Source organism: Cupressus sempervirens, chromosome 2 (genome assembly GCF_028749045.1).
Source record: "Cupressus sempervirens isolate cs-2001-9-10 chromosome 2, ASM2874904v1, whole genome shotgun sequence".
Lineage (NCBI taxonomy): Eukaryota > Viridiplantae > Streptophyta > Pinopsida > Cupressales > Cupressaceae > Cupressus > Cupressus sempervirens.
Window position 1 is genome coordinate 576164997 of NC_143119.1, and position 12123 is coordinate 576177119.

General features: G+C 34.9%; 1 protein-coding gene across 1 annotated transcript in view; it reads left to right on the forward strand.

Moving 5' to 3' along the window:
• Window positions 1–1070: 1070 nt before the first annotated feature.
• LOC149574739 (U-box domain-containing protein 44-like) overlaps window positions 1071–12123 on the forward strand; it is a 58579-nt gene continuing 47526 nt past the window's right edge. Inside the window, exons 1-3 of the mRNA XM_089814558.1 lie at window positions 1071–2005; window positions 3123–4640; window positions 4834–5143. Coding sequence (XP_089670684.1) covers window positions 3399–4640; window positions 4834–5143 — 1552 coding nt within the window. The 5' untranslated portion in view covers window positions 1071–2005; window positions 3123–3398. The remainder of the gene's footprint in view (window positions 2006–3122; window positions 4641–4833; window positions 5144–12123) is intronic.

A 12123-nucleotide genomic window follows, 5' to 3' on the forward strand; every position in this document is an offset into this window, starting at 1 on the left:
AGAGAGAGAGAGAGAGAGAGAGAGAGAGAGAGAGAGAGAGAGAGAGAGATGTATTAATCTTAAATTGACCTGATTAGTTGTATATTAATGTAGACATAACATTCAAATTATTAATAAATAAATATCCCATTGAAATTGCACATATTAACTAGCGAATATGAATGAGGATCAAGCACCTTTAGTATTTGTTTATTATGAATCGATGATCAATTATGAAGAGGCATAACTGTTGTATGGACATGACCCTACATGACATGTGTCGCGTAGAGTCAGGGCCCTACATGGGATGTGACTCATCTAAAGGATATATAAACACTAAGATCACTATTTTGGAAACACACATGCATCCAACAATGCTATTACTACCAACGATCTTCTTCTTTATTACAAAATATTACCTTGGTTACAATCACATTTGTAGCAATCACATCCTTGTAGATTTCTTTGAAGGAAAGGTTGAAATACTTACTTGTGATTTATATAATATTAGATCCATCATCAAGAAAATTGAATTGAAAGTACATTAGTCATATTACAAGACAAAAGAAAATAGTAGTATATCTGAACCTACATCCCTTTACAAATACAAAAGAGTAGAAATAATTATTCGTCAATTGACACAAATTGATTTTCAAAATAATTATCTCCAAATCAACCAACAAAGAGTAGAAATAATTATTCATCAATTGACACAAATTGATTTTCAAAATAATCATCTCCAAATCAACCAACAAAAGTTATGAATTTTTTTGACAACTTTAACTCCACTCCTAAATAGTTGATCATACTAATGTTGACATCACTCCATAATTGACCTTGTTGGTGATAGCAGTGACATTGTTCATTTTGATGTTTGGTTGATTTCTATTTGCATTTTTTTGTGCAGCCTTTGTATAAATCTTTACAATCTAACAAAGTCTGCCTTTTCTTTTTTACAATTCAACCCTGCTCAATCAGGGAAAAAAATCAAGCCAAGAAATTGTCAAAATCTTTCAAGAGGGCCTTAAAAAGAGCCATCAAATTCGACGCCGGTTTAAGGTTTAAACCGCTTGGATTGGGGAATACGATTCAGAGTGGTCAAATAAGTTGGAGCAGTTTTTAGTCGATGCGATTTACTCAGTTTTTTAATCACTGAGAAATAGAGTTACAGATGTTAACTGTCTCTAAACAATGTCAAAAGTCACGAAACGACAAGTACGTTGAAGAATTCTGCTGCCATTTTAACGTCGAAGTCAAATCTGTACATGAGGTCTAATGGTTGACGTGGGAAATTTTATGGTCTGACGGAGATAGAGTCAGATATTACGCGGTGAGAGAGGGGAATTATGATTTATTTCATATGATCATATTTACAGCAGAGAAAATACTTCTACGTGTACTTCCACGGCATCTATTCCCGCAATACTTTTCCACCCAGCATAAACTTCAGGCAACTTAAACGCCAAGTTTGCTTACTGTGCCCGCGTTTCTCGCTTCCTAAGCCGTCGGATCAGACCCATGGAATGAAAAGTTGTGCTGCTTAAATTCTGTGTTAAAAGGCGGCCGCAAATTATTTGCAAATCCGATATGGATGTTTTGCAGTCAGGTTGCTTGAGCACGGGAATTGTCCATTGCTGTTACCAAAGCTCATCATCGAGTTCATGAGAATGGATGATAAATTAGGGCCAAGAGCTTGGTGGCATTTTCTTTTATATCATTTAGGGAGCAATTCAGAGATATTTTCGTGTTATAGCTGGGTTTATATATTTTTTCCAGTACCAGTTTATATTATGGATGGTGAGGCGCACGGCTCAAAGGCAGGGTCAGTTGTGTTAGCAGCCTAAGTCCGAAACTTAGAGATGCAGGAGAAGACCTTCCCGCCAAGGATAAAAGCCGAGAAGCACCACTATTGCAAATTGGACAAGAGGGTTTGTCCTATCTATTTGCAATGTTTCTGTAGCCGTCGACGAGGAGTGTTGCGATGCTGAATTTGGGGTAGAGTGCCATAATTTCATCGGAATTGCAGGTTAGAACTGAGGTTCTGTGGTTTTCAGCATGGCCTTTTTAAAATTCAATATTGTTATGGTTAAAGGTTGTAGATTTACACAGTGCATCGTTTTGTTAGAGATTGTCTGGAACAGACTGTGCGATCGTCTAAGCTATAGCAGTTAAATGATTGGAAACCATTATGGGTTTTATTTTCTTGATGCTGTTGGATATTTCTGGTCTTGCTTTCAGATTAGTGGTTAGGGTTAGGGTTTTGTGGAATTGGAAGCATTTAGGTTCATAAAGGTCTTTGAGGATGTAGAGTTGATTTTCATAGCATCAATCATTTTTCTTCGAGTTATTATTGGGTGCGGTTATGTGCCTATCATTAATTTCATGTGGGATAAGCTTGGGTTATATTGTTAAACTTAAAAACTATTTAATTGTGTTTTTCTAATCCTTTTCTTGGTAAATTATTGGTGGGGTCAATGGGGTTTAGGGTTATCTTGAATTGTGTTCTCAAGGTAATTTGGTTGAAATTTTAGATTTTATCCGTGTCTTCTAATTACATCAATAATTTCTTCTTGTTTATTGGAAATGGAGGGTAAATTGAGAGTCTTTGATGCTGATGAGAATTAAGCTTCTATTTGAACTGAGGGTAATTGAAATTGATAGTCATCTCCACTGAGTAGAAAGGGTCTTTTAAAGAGTTGCTTAAGAGCAGAGTCTCCTGCTGACATGAGGGAGGTGCATTTGAGGCCGGACAATCCTTGTCTTTTGGTTCGTTTATAGTTTATGCTGTTCTTTCTATTCACAGCTCTCTGAGTGACTGCTAATTTTGGGCTTTTTAGAAGCGTGTTTGAATTTTGTTTTCTTACATACAAAGTCAACATGCACACAAATGTTTTCATGTACCCAATTTCTTATATTCCTATTGTTTTGGGATTGATGAATGACATGTGAAGTTAATTTTCTTATATATCCAGTTACTCGGCTCCTGCTTTTGTAGCTTTTTAAAGTGAATTGGACTCTTCTGCAAGCTACTTATTTTCAGATGCCGACAAATGCATATCACATGGGCCCATGATTGAGGGATTATTGGACCTAACACTAGTTTGATTTGTGTTCTAATTGGTATTAATCCACATGATTTGCAGATATTCCATTCCCCGGTTTTGGCATGTGAAGCTTGCATCTCACAGCAGCAGCCATTTTAAGAATTTTGAACCCCCTTTTTGTGCTTACCTCTGGAGTGAAATTGTACTTCCCAGCTGCAACTGAATCTCATCATTTAGAGTATATATGATGGCATGCAGGCCACTTTCAGTAGGAAGTCTATGATTTCTTCTACAGGTTTGCCTTTTGTGATCTATATCTTGGTTGTACAAACACAAACAGCTGGGCTACGCTAGGGTTGCCTGACACTCTCTAGGATGGGCACAGGCCTTGAGCTTGTTCCCGTCGGTCTACTGGTATCTCAGTTATGTGATCAGCTTGCCAAGGTTGCTCTTGCTGCACAAGATATACGCTCTGAGAAAAGCTTCAAGCAACTTGGAGATTACTTAAATAGCATAAGAAAGCTGTTGTCAAGATTGGATGCTCCCAATGATAGCCCAGTTCTTGTTAGTGCTTTGAAGTGTTTGAAAGAAGAATTAGATAAATCAGAGAAGCTTGTGCTCAGGTACAGAGACAGTTCATTTTTCTCAAATATATTACATTGTCGGTCAATTTGTGACACTCTTCAGAAGGCAATGAGGGACATAGGGAAATCGCTTCAGTTGCTGGGTGATCTCTGCAATCTCTATGATGTGGGGGTCAAGGATTCCACAAGGAATGCACTAATGCTTTTGGAGAGTGAGATGATGCGAGCAGAAGTTCGTGTCTCTTCTGAGTCTCTGCAGATATTAGATGCATTGCAAGCTGCAATTGATGAAGAAAGAGCAGATCGGGTTATGGCTGTTGAACTTCTGGAAAAAATTGCTTATACTCATGGCGTGCTGCCTGAACCCAGGATGATGGATAGCGAACTTTCTAAATTCAGAAAAGATATAGAAGAAGCGAAAGAGAGGAAGGAACAGCAAGAGGTACAGTACATGGAGCAATTGCTGTGTCTTCTTTCTCTTGAAGATTCTGCAGTGGAATTGGAATCCTCTGAACGAATCTATTTTGAGCTGAAACGTAAAATTATTGACTCTGTAGAAAATTTCTTTGTAAATGAACCTTCATCACAGTTCATATGCTGTCTGACAAGACAAGTTATGGATGATCCAGTTATACTAAAAGCTAGTGGCAAGAGCTATGAACGCAGGGCTATCCAATCTCGTTTTGATGCACATGATTTTACAGATCCTGCTACTGGTCAACCTCTGCAGGATCATGATCTGAGGCCAAATTATATTTTGGCTCATGCCATAAGGGTCTGGAGAAAGCAAAATTATGCTGCCCGAATAATTCAAGCAAGGAATAAGTTGCAAACAGGAAAGGAAGTTGAGCAGGAAACTGCCCTTAATGATTTGAAGTCTCTCTGCAAGGAAAATCCTGATTGTAAAGACTGGATTGTTTTTGAAGGTCTAGTTCCAATTATTTTGGAAGCTATAAGGGCCCGGAACAGGGAATTAAGAGTGCTGTGCTTCTCTACACTAGAATTAGTGATTAAAGACAGAGATCATGCCAAGGTTGGGCTGCTAATCTGAATCAGACATTAGAGGGTCTTGCCATTGACTCTGCATTTCTCTCTTCCACTTTAGAACTACTTTCTGACATGCAAATAAAGTTTGATACTATCATACTGACTGTTGTGCACATCTGAAATTTGTGTTTCTAGGCTATCTATTATCTCTGATGAACAACTTTATTGTTTTTGATCAGGATAAGCTACTTCAATCTAGGGGGCTAAAATATATAGTTAAAAATTTATCAGCAGGTGGACGTACTGTTTCAAGCGCAGCGATATCATTGCTGTTAGAATTTATCAAGAACAAAAGTGCTGTTCTCGCTCAGTTTGGTCAGGAGCGTGGTGCAGTCTTGTTGCTTGTAACAGTTTTATTAAGAGGCGACCATGCTGACAGGGGAACAGAAATTGAGCAAATGTTAGATGAACTGGCAGACTCTCCGGAAAACATTAAAGCTATGGTGATGGGAAACTGGTGCAAGCCATTGGTTGATCGCCTTTGCAGGGGTGAGTATGATCATTCTGTTATTTTCCTTTAATTAAGAATTCCACATACACTTTACATGTATCATTGAGGAAAGTTACTATCTAGGCAGTTATCAATATTGCTCCTGGCTGAAGTGATTATTTTAAACAAGGTTGTCTTGTCTTGTTTCTCATGGTTCATTTTAACCTTGGCGTCTCTTCTAATTTTATATTTACATCATTGCTGCACATTCAACTATATAAATCATTTTTTTTAGACATCATCACAATGAATACATATGTATCATTTTCCCTTTACTCATCATCACAATGTTCTGCAAAAAACATATTTTGATTTTTGATATTTGGGAAAATATTGAAAGAATGATCTTGTTGGGTGATGCTTTCTCAATTTAAGTTTTCTTGTCATTCTTCCTTCATCTCACATAATAATTGGCAATATGGTGCAGTGATCAGATGCAGAAGCATGGTTTTGGTTTCTGTCTAGTGACTTGTATAATTTTAGAGTTACAGAGAGAAATGACGAAATCTATCAGATTTTGTCTTTGAAAGTTGCTGCATGAAAAGTTTTCCTCTTTTGATTTACTGCTTCATTCTATGAATCCATAATGCCATCAAGCATAAGGATCTGCTCCTTTTGTAAATAGTTTATATGATTATATATTTTATTTAAAGCAGTGAAGAGGAGATTTTCGTTCAAAGAAAAAGATGATTGAAAGTTGGTACATGTTTTGGAATACTTTGATTTCTAATTGTATTTTGGGGTGTCATCCAAAATGTTGATGCTACAAAAAACTACTTCTTTTTATCAAGCATTCCCTGACACTATTATGGACTGGAAATTTGATGTCTTTTATTTGTTCTTGAAATTGTCATGAAGTGTATCTTACAACCTACCTATAACTCATCGATAAATTAAGGATAAATGGCTAGTTGCGATAAAATCTCTAATTTAATGAGAGTATCCAGATTTCGGGTCCACTTCTGCCCATCTGTGTACAGTTGGCTTGGGAGGTAGAGACATGATATGGCTGAAATATGGCTTGGATACATTGTATGAGCATATCCATGTAGGAGATTGTACCTGGGCAATTTCAAATATACCTAGATAAACTACCCAGTTGTTTTCATTTAAAACAAATAAAGTTCAAGGACCTATATGTATTTTATTTAATTGAAAATAAAAATTAAAAATAGAGGAAGAAACTGAAAACCTGAAACATAATAGCTAGAAAACAAATACAGTGAAAGAAAAAGCTGTAAGCTGAAAACCAAGAAGACTTCTGATGTCTCTTGACCGTAGAAGGTATTCTAGTGGATTTCCAGAGACTTATGATGTTTTCCAGTGCATCTGTGCAAGGTCTGGTATGGTCATTTGTTGAGGCAGCAATTATTGACTGTGATAGCAAAATCAGACCATTATGATACATTATACTGTCCTTATTCAAAAACTAGGTTCTGTTATTAGCAGTACTGGGTGATTCTATTGTGTCGATAGGGACAATCTTTTCCCATGTAACGAGTGTAAAGCCACAGCCTTTAAAATACGGAATTATATATAATATTTCAATAATTTTATATTCATTTTCTCTATTCCCTTGTAGTCCAGCATTAGAGTCGTACATAGACATTATGCAACCCTGCGATTAGCTTTAATTTTAAAGATGGTTATAATACAATAACCAACATCATATATTGTTTTCTAAATTTCTAATAACCATTAGAATAGTTGAAAGTTCATACTAAAAAGCATATCAAAGATAACAAGAAAATAATAATATTATTTTTTAAACAAAAAACACAAATGATAATACTAAACATAATGCTGAACTATTACATACACTGTTAATCAACAATTATATTATATATTTGGCTAGTTTATTTAATAAACATATAAAATTATAAATATATACTATCTAAAAAAAGTATTATATTAATATCATAAGTTATATAATTTTTAATTTTTAATTACTCTTGATATTGCTGTCGGGTTGCAAATATGTCATTTTTAAGCATTGGGCCTTCACGTATTCCTAATTGACGTGAGCTTAAACATAGAGTTTCCTTTAATGTTAACACTTAGCTTGCCGCTCCATTTGTAAAACCTTCAGCAAGTATTGCACCATTCATTTTGAAGCGGCCTTTGCTTTACTTCATAAATTGATAAGTAGATGATATTTTTTTATACCAATTCAAATTATGAAAGTAATATCACATTAATAAAGCTATACTATATTAAATTTATCTTTTAAAAACATCAAAATATTAATGACAAAGCCTTTGTTGTAGGCACCTAAATGATAATGAGTTCAAATTTTTTTAATGCCACAAAAAGTGTAAAAAAACAAAAAAAAAAACTATATTATAAATACGAGTATCACATATGATAAACGAGTGCAATTATTTCTCAAAACCATATAATATTAATAATACTAACAATAAGTATTAAATTAATATCAAATTTAATAAATATCAATTCAATGCTAATTAGTACAATTTAATATAACTAACAATGTAACTCTAACTCAGAAGGTTAACAAACAATAAAATCATTAAAAACTAATAAAAAAGATTGTAAGATTAATAATAACAATAAACAATGTTATACTTAATAAAAATTATAAAAAACAAAAAATGTTAAAACCTATAAATAAAGTTAAAAACTTAAATATTACTATAGTCTTGATTTTGATTAAGGGAGGGAAAAAACTAGTTTGAATGTGATTGTGACAGTTCGATTATTTTTCCAACCAAAGGTTGTTCAAATTGCTGGAAGACAAACATGGTTGGAAGTTGTTGGAATAGTTGAGATAATCCAACAGTGAACAACGATGGGCAGGAAAAATTTGTAAAAACTAGTGAAAATGATTGTTCTTTTGGGTTTTGATCATACATTTTATTGTGAAAAAGAGAAATATATTTCTTTTTTCATCTTCCATTGGAGTCACTGTCAAAATGCATTGTATAAATTGTAATAGGCCAGAAATGTTCCTTGATGACTCTAAACAAATCTCCTTAATAGGAACATACTCAGGTACGTTTTGTACTTGAATATGATTCAGAAACACATGGTACCTGGATTTTAAAAGATTACTTCTGATTTGGTAACATATTCAGAAGTTTTAATATTTAACTAGAGCAAGGAGATCTTCATGGAGAAGAGCTGGAAATTCTTCATTGTCAATCACATGATCACCGCTTTTTAGTGAAGTGAAATTGACTGATATCAAGCACTTTCCAGGCAATCCACCACATAGGCAAGTCCTTCAAACTTTGTACATAAAGATCACTTTAAGTTTCTTAATTATGAGGCAAGCTTGTCCAAGAGTGTTGTTAAGCTTTTAAACCTTCAAAGAGCCCTTTGATATACTTGAAATAATTGCCTATGAATTCCCTTCTATGTAGTGTCTAAACTCTAAAAATGAATCCAGCTTAACTCTATCACGTTTACACCTTGTTCATTATTTGTCTTTCAGTCCCTGAAATTAGGATTCACTCTAAAGGAAAAGACCCAAAGGAGAGAACACCGCAAACCTTGTGCAGATCAAACTGGGCTTACCTCTGGCAGCAACGTCACAATCTATTTCCTTGGTAATGCCAATAATCAAGGTCCAAACACTGGAAGGCAGGATTCTGCTAGGTTTGTCTCTGGGTTACTTTGATGGACAAGACCTCCTTACTCATGGTTCATAAGCCAAAGAGCAACCTCTGGATTAGATGTGTTCTTGCTTATCACATTTTTATCTCCTTGTTTAAGAAAAGGGCAGAGATGTAGACATATATGTATTCCAGTAGTTAATAGAATTTTCTTTTTATAGTTTCAAGAACGCTTCAAGGAAAGTGTTCCAAGAAGCATTTGAACTCTGATAAGCTTGTTGATTACCCCGATTGAATGGGAATTTTCAGTTTAATATGATATACATCCAGCTACATCAGCGGTCTTCAAAATGCCTTCATTCATAGACAACAGTATCCATATCTATATCCCCTTTCATACAATTTTGAGTTCAACCCTTAAGTGGTTTGTAATAGCCATAGGAATACCCTGATTGATCAAAAAATTGTGAACTGGTTCTGATCCCAGATTTAGGGCCTCAAGTTACTAAATCAAAGAATGTAAAATATCATGCATGGTTAAGGTGCCAATTGAAGCAGCCAGCTGACTTGTTGAAGATAGGTGAACCTGATTTAGCCTAATATATTTAAGGAAGTAAGTTATGTGCACACTTGATCAATTGTTTAATTTTAAATATATAAAATCACCTTAGATGAGAGATGTGTTAGATTTCTAACTGTTTTTTTGTGTGTATAAATTAGTTTTCTTCATTCTAGGGAGGTTTAAGCAAATCTGACAAACCATTTGTTGGCTCCAATATTTGTGTGGGAAGGGTGGAGGATGGGGAAAACAAAGAAAATGGCTATTGCTTTGCGCTTTATCCATTGCCTTTGTGTTTGGATCCATGCTGTAACCAAGTGAGAGGATTTCAGAAGTGTAATCATTACTTACTTCCGTCCATTCAAACAAATCTTTTTCTGAATCATAAATTTAGTTAAAGGATTTGAGGTGTAGATGACCTTTTTTTTTTGTGTTTTTTGCTGGCCAGATTTAAAGGTTTTTGGTCTGTAGAGAGCCTTCACTAATGGGAATAATCTGTCACATCATATGGAAGGTGGCTTCTACAGTTGGGTGAGCCCCAGTCTTGATATTTATAACAAAGTTTCATATGCCATGATACCAGTAGATTTGTATCCTTAATTCACAGTAGATGCACAATAGCCATCGGCTGTATTCCACAGTTGGAGTTTTCATATTTCTCATCAGCTCCCCCTTGATCATGTTGCTTTGACTTGTACTTTTCCAATTGATGCACAACCCACTTTATCCCCTTTCCTTTTGAATTCCCAATATTCACTGTGTTATGATTCATTTTGATGCTTTGTGCATAGATGCTTGTAATGCAAACTTTCCCAAATGATTCTGGAGCATTATTTCCACTTTTCATGACTAAGTATCTCATGTCCTTGTAGAGGCTGCATTTGACTTCTTTCTTCAAATAGCATTTAATAGATCAACTTTTCTTCTATGGTACTAACCATATGAGTTGTTTTTATAATGGGCAATGCAATCTATGCATAGGAGGCTTTTTCTTGTTCTGGTCAATGGTCAATCCTATATGCTGGCCACATGAAGGGACTTTTATTGTCTCCTTCGATGAAAGAAACATGAATTTCATTTAAGTAGGTGACATGAGATCCTCTTGATATGCTCTCAATGCATTTTGGTGGATGCAATTATGCAAGTAAGTCAACACTGCCTTTCTGATATTTCTAAGGGGTTGAAAAGGCAGTGATATGCTCTTAGTTAAATAAATTGCTTCAAGGGTTGCAAAGACAGTTTTGAGCTTCTGTTTATGAGTGTTTTTATCTTGATGATTTTGCTGAGATTTTGTGAATCAACTAAACTCTTGATGCTATGCTTCCAAAGTTTATCTAACAAAGTTTATCTAACAAAGGTCATCCTTTGGAGATCATTACAATCTATGCCCACTTGAGGGAATCATTTACAGGTCTGCTTCTCAATTTAGAACCCGCTTCTGTACAGCAACTTTGCAAGGGATATGACTTATCTTCTATTTTTGAACATTAGTACTTTTGTGTATATTTCTAGGACGTACCTTAAAGTTGAGTCTCTTCAATGCAGTCATTAAAATCACTATCATTTATGGGTTAGAAATTTGGAGCTGCTGTTTAGGTTTTCTTAAGAATTTGTACTTGTGAAGTTGCAAACTGTCATGTTTAATCGGATTTTTATTTATGAAAATACAGTGTCTTGTCAGTTTAGTTAACATTCAGAATCTCTTGCCCAACATCTCTATCCCAGCAGACTCCAGTCTCTAGTTATTCAACCTTGTAAGCTTTTTTCAACTTTCAACTAGCTGCAAAATCACAAAGACAACACCTTGAAAAACTCATATGAATCTTCAGTTATGCAGAAATACGGAAACTGCTTTATCAACAGAGTGACAATGTTAGATGACACAAATATTGACTCTTCTGAATGCAAACTATGCAATCTGGATGTGCTCAAGTATGATAGTGCATTGCGTAGCTACTATTGGTGAAGTATAAATTTGCAATAACTCACTATTTGTTGCAAGTAATCACCATTTGGACATGTTGGCAATCTAATCTGAAACGGGTCACTAATTATTTTGTAAACTTGGGCACAATTTCCAAGGCAGGTAAAATTAGGATTTAATTGGAATGACAATCAAGTTTTTGGAAAATCTAGAGTTTTATTCATAAAATTTTGGAGAAACTAGAGTTCTAGTCAGAAGTTTTTAGAAAATTTTGTCATTTATTTACAAAAAAACTGCCTACCCATCTTTTTTCCTCAATTTTAATGAAAATTTCAGCCTTTTTTAAAGTACCCACGTTTTTCTCACTTAAAATGTTATTAATTGAACAGCTTAGTCAATAATAATATCTCACTAACTTTTGGTGTATAATTAGTAAGTAGAGGTTCCAAATATAGGAAAATATTGTTTGGAAACAAGGGGCCTTATCTCAGTGGAACAGGGTAAGTGTAATAACAAAATAATGTCCCACTTTTTTGATTGCCCTAGAATCAGAGTTTCCATTAAAATAAGAATTGGAAGACAGTTAGAGATATAATTTTACCAATAAAAATGCCTTAAACGAAAGTAAATCCTGATTTAGGTCCTGCAATCATCAAATAGGGAACAAGTCCATGCACACAACTGATTATATTGTTAGTATCTCGTAAGTAAATAAAAAGATATGCAGATCTATCCTGGAGTTAGATAACAACACAATCATAATATATTTAGGCATATGGCTAGAAAGCATTTGTAGCATTTCAACTTTTATGGGCCATAACCATGGTGAGAACTGACTAAGAGGACATAATAAGGTGTCCTTTTTGTCACTGCCCTTGGCCCAAGGGCAGATCCTCTGTCCCCCTTGGTCTCATCCCTTAT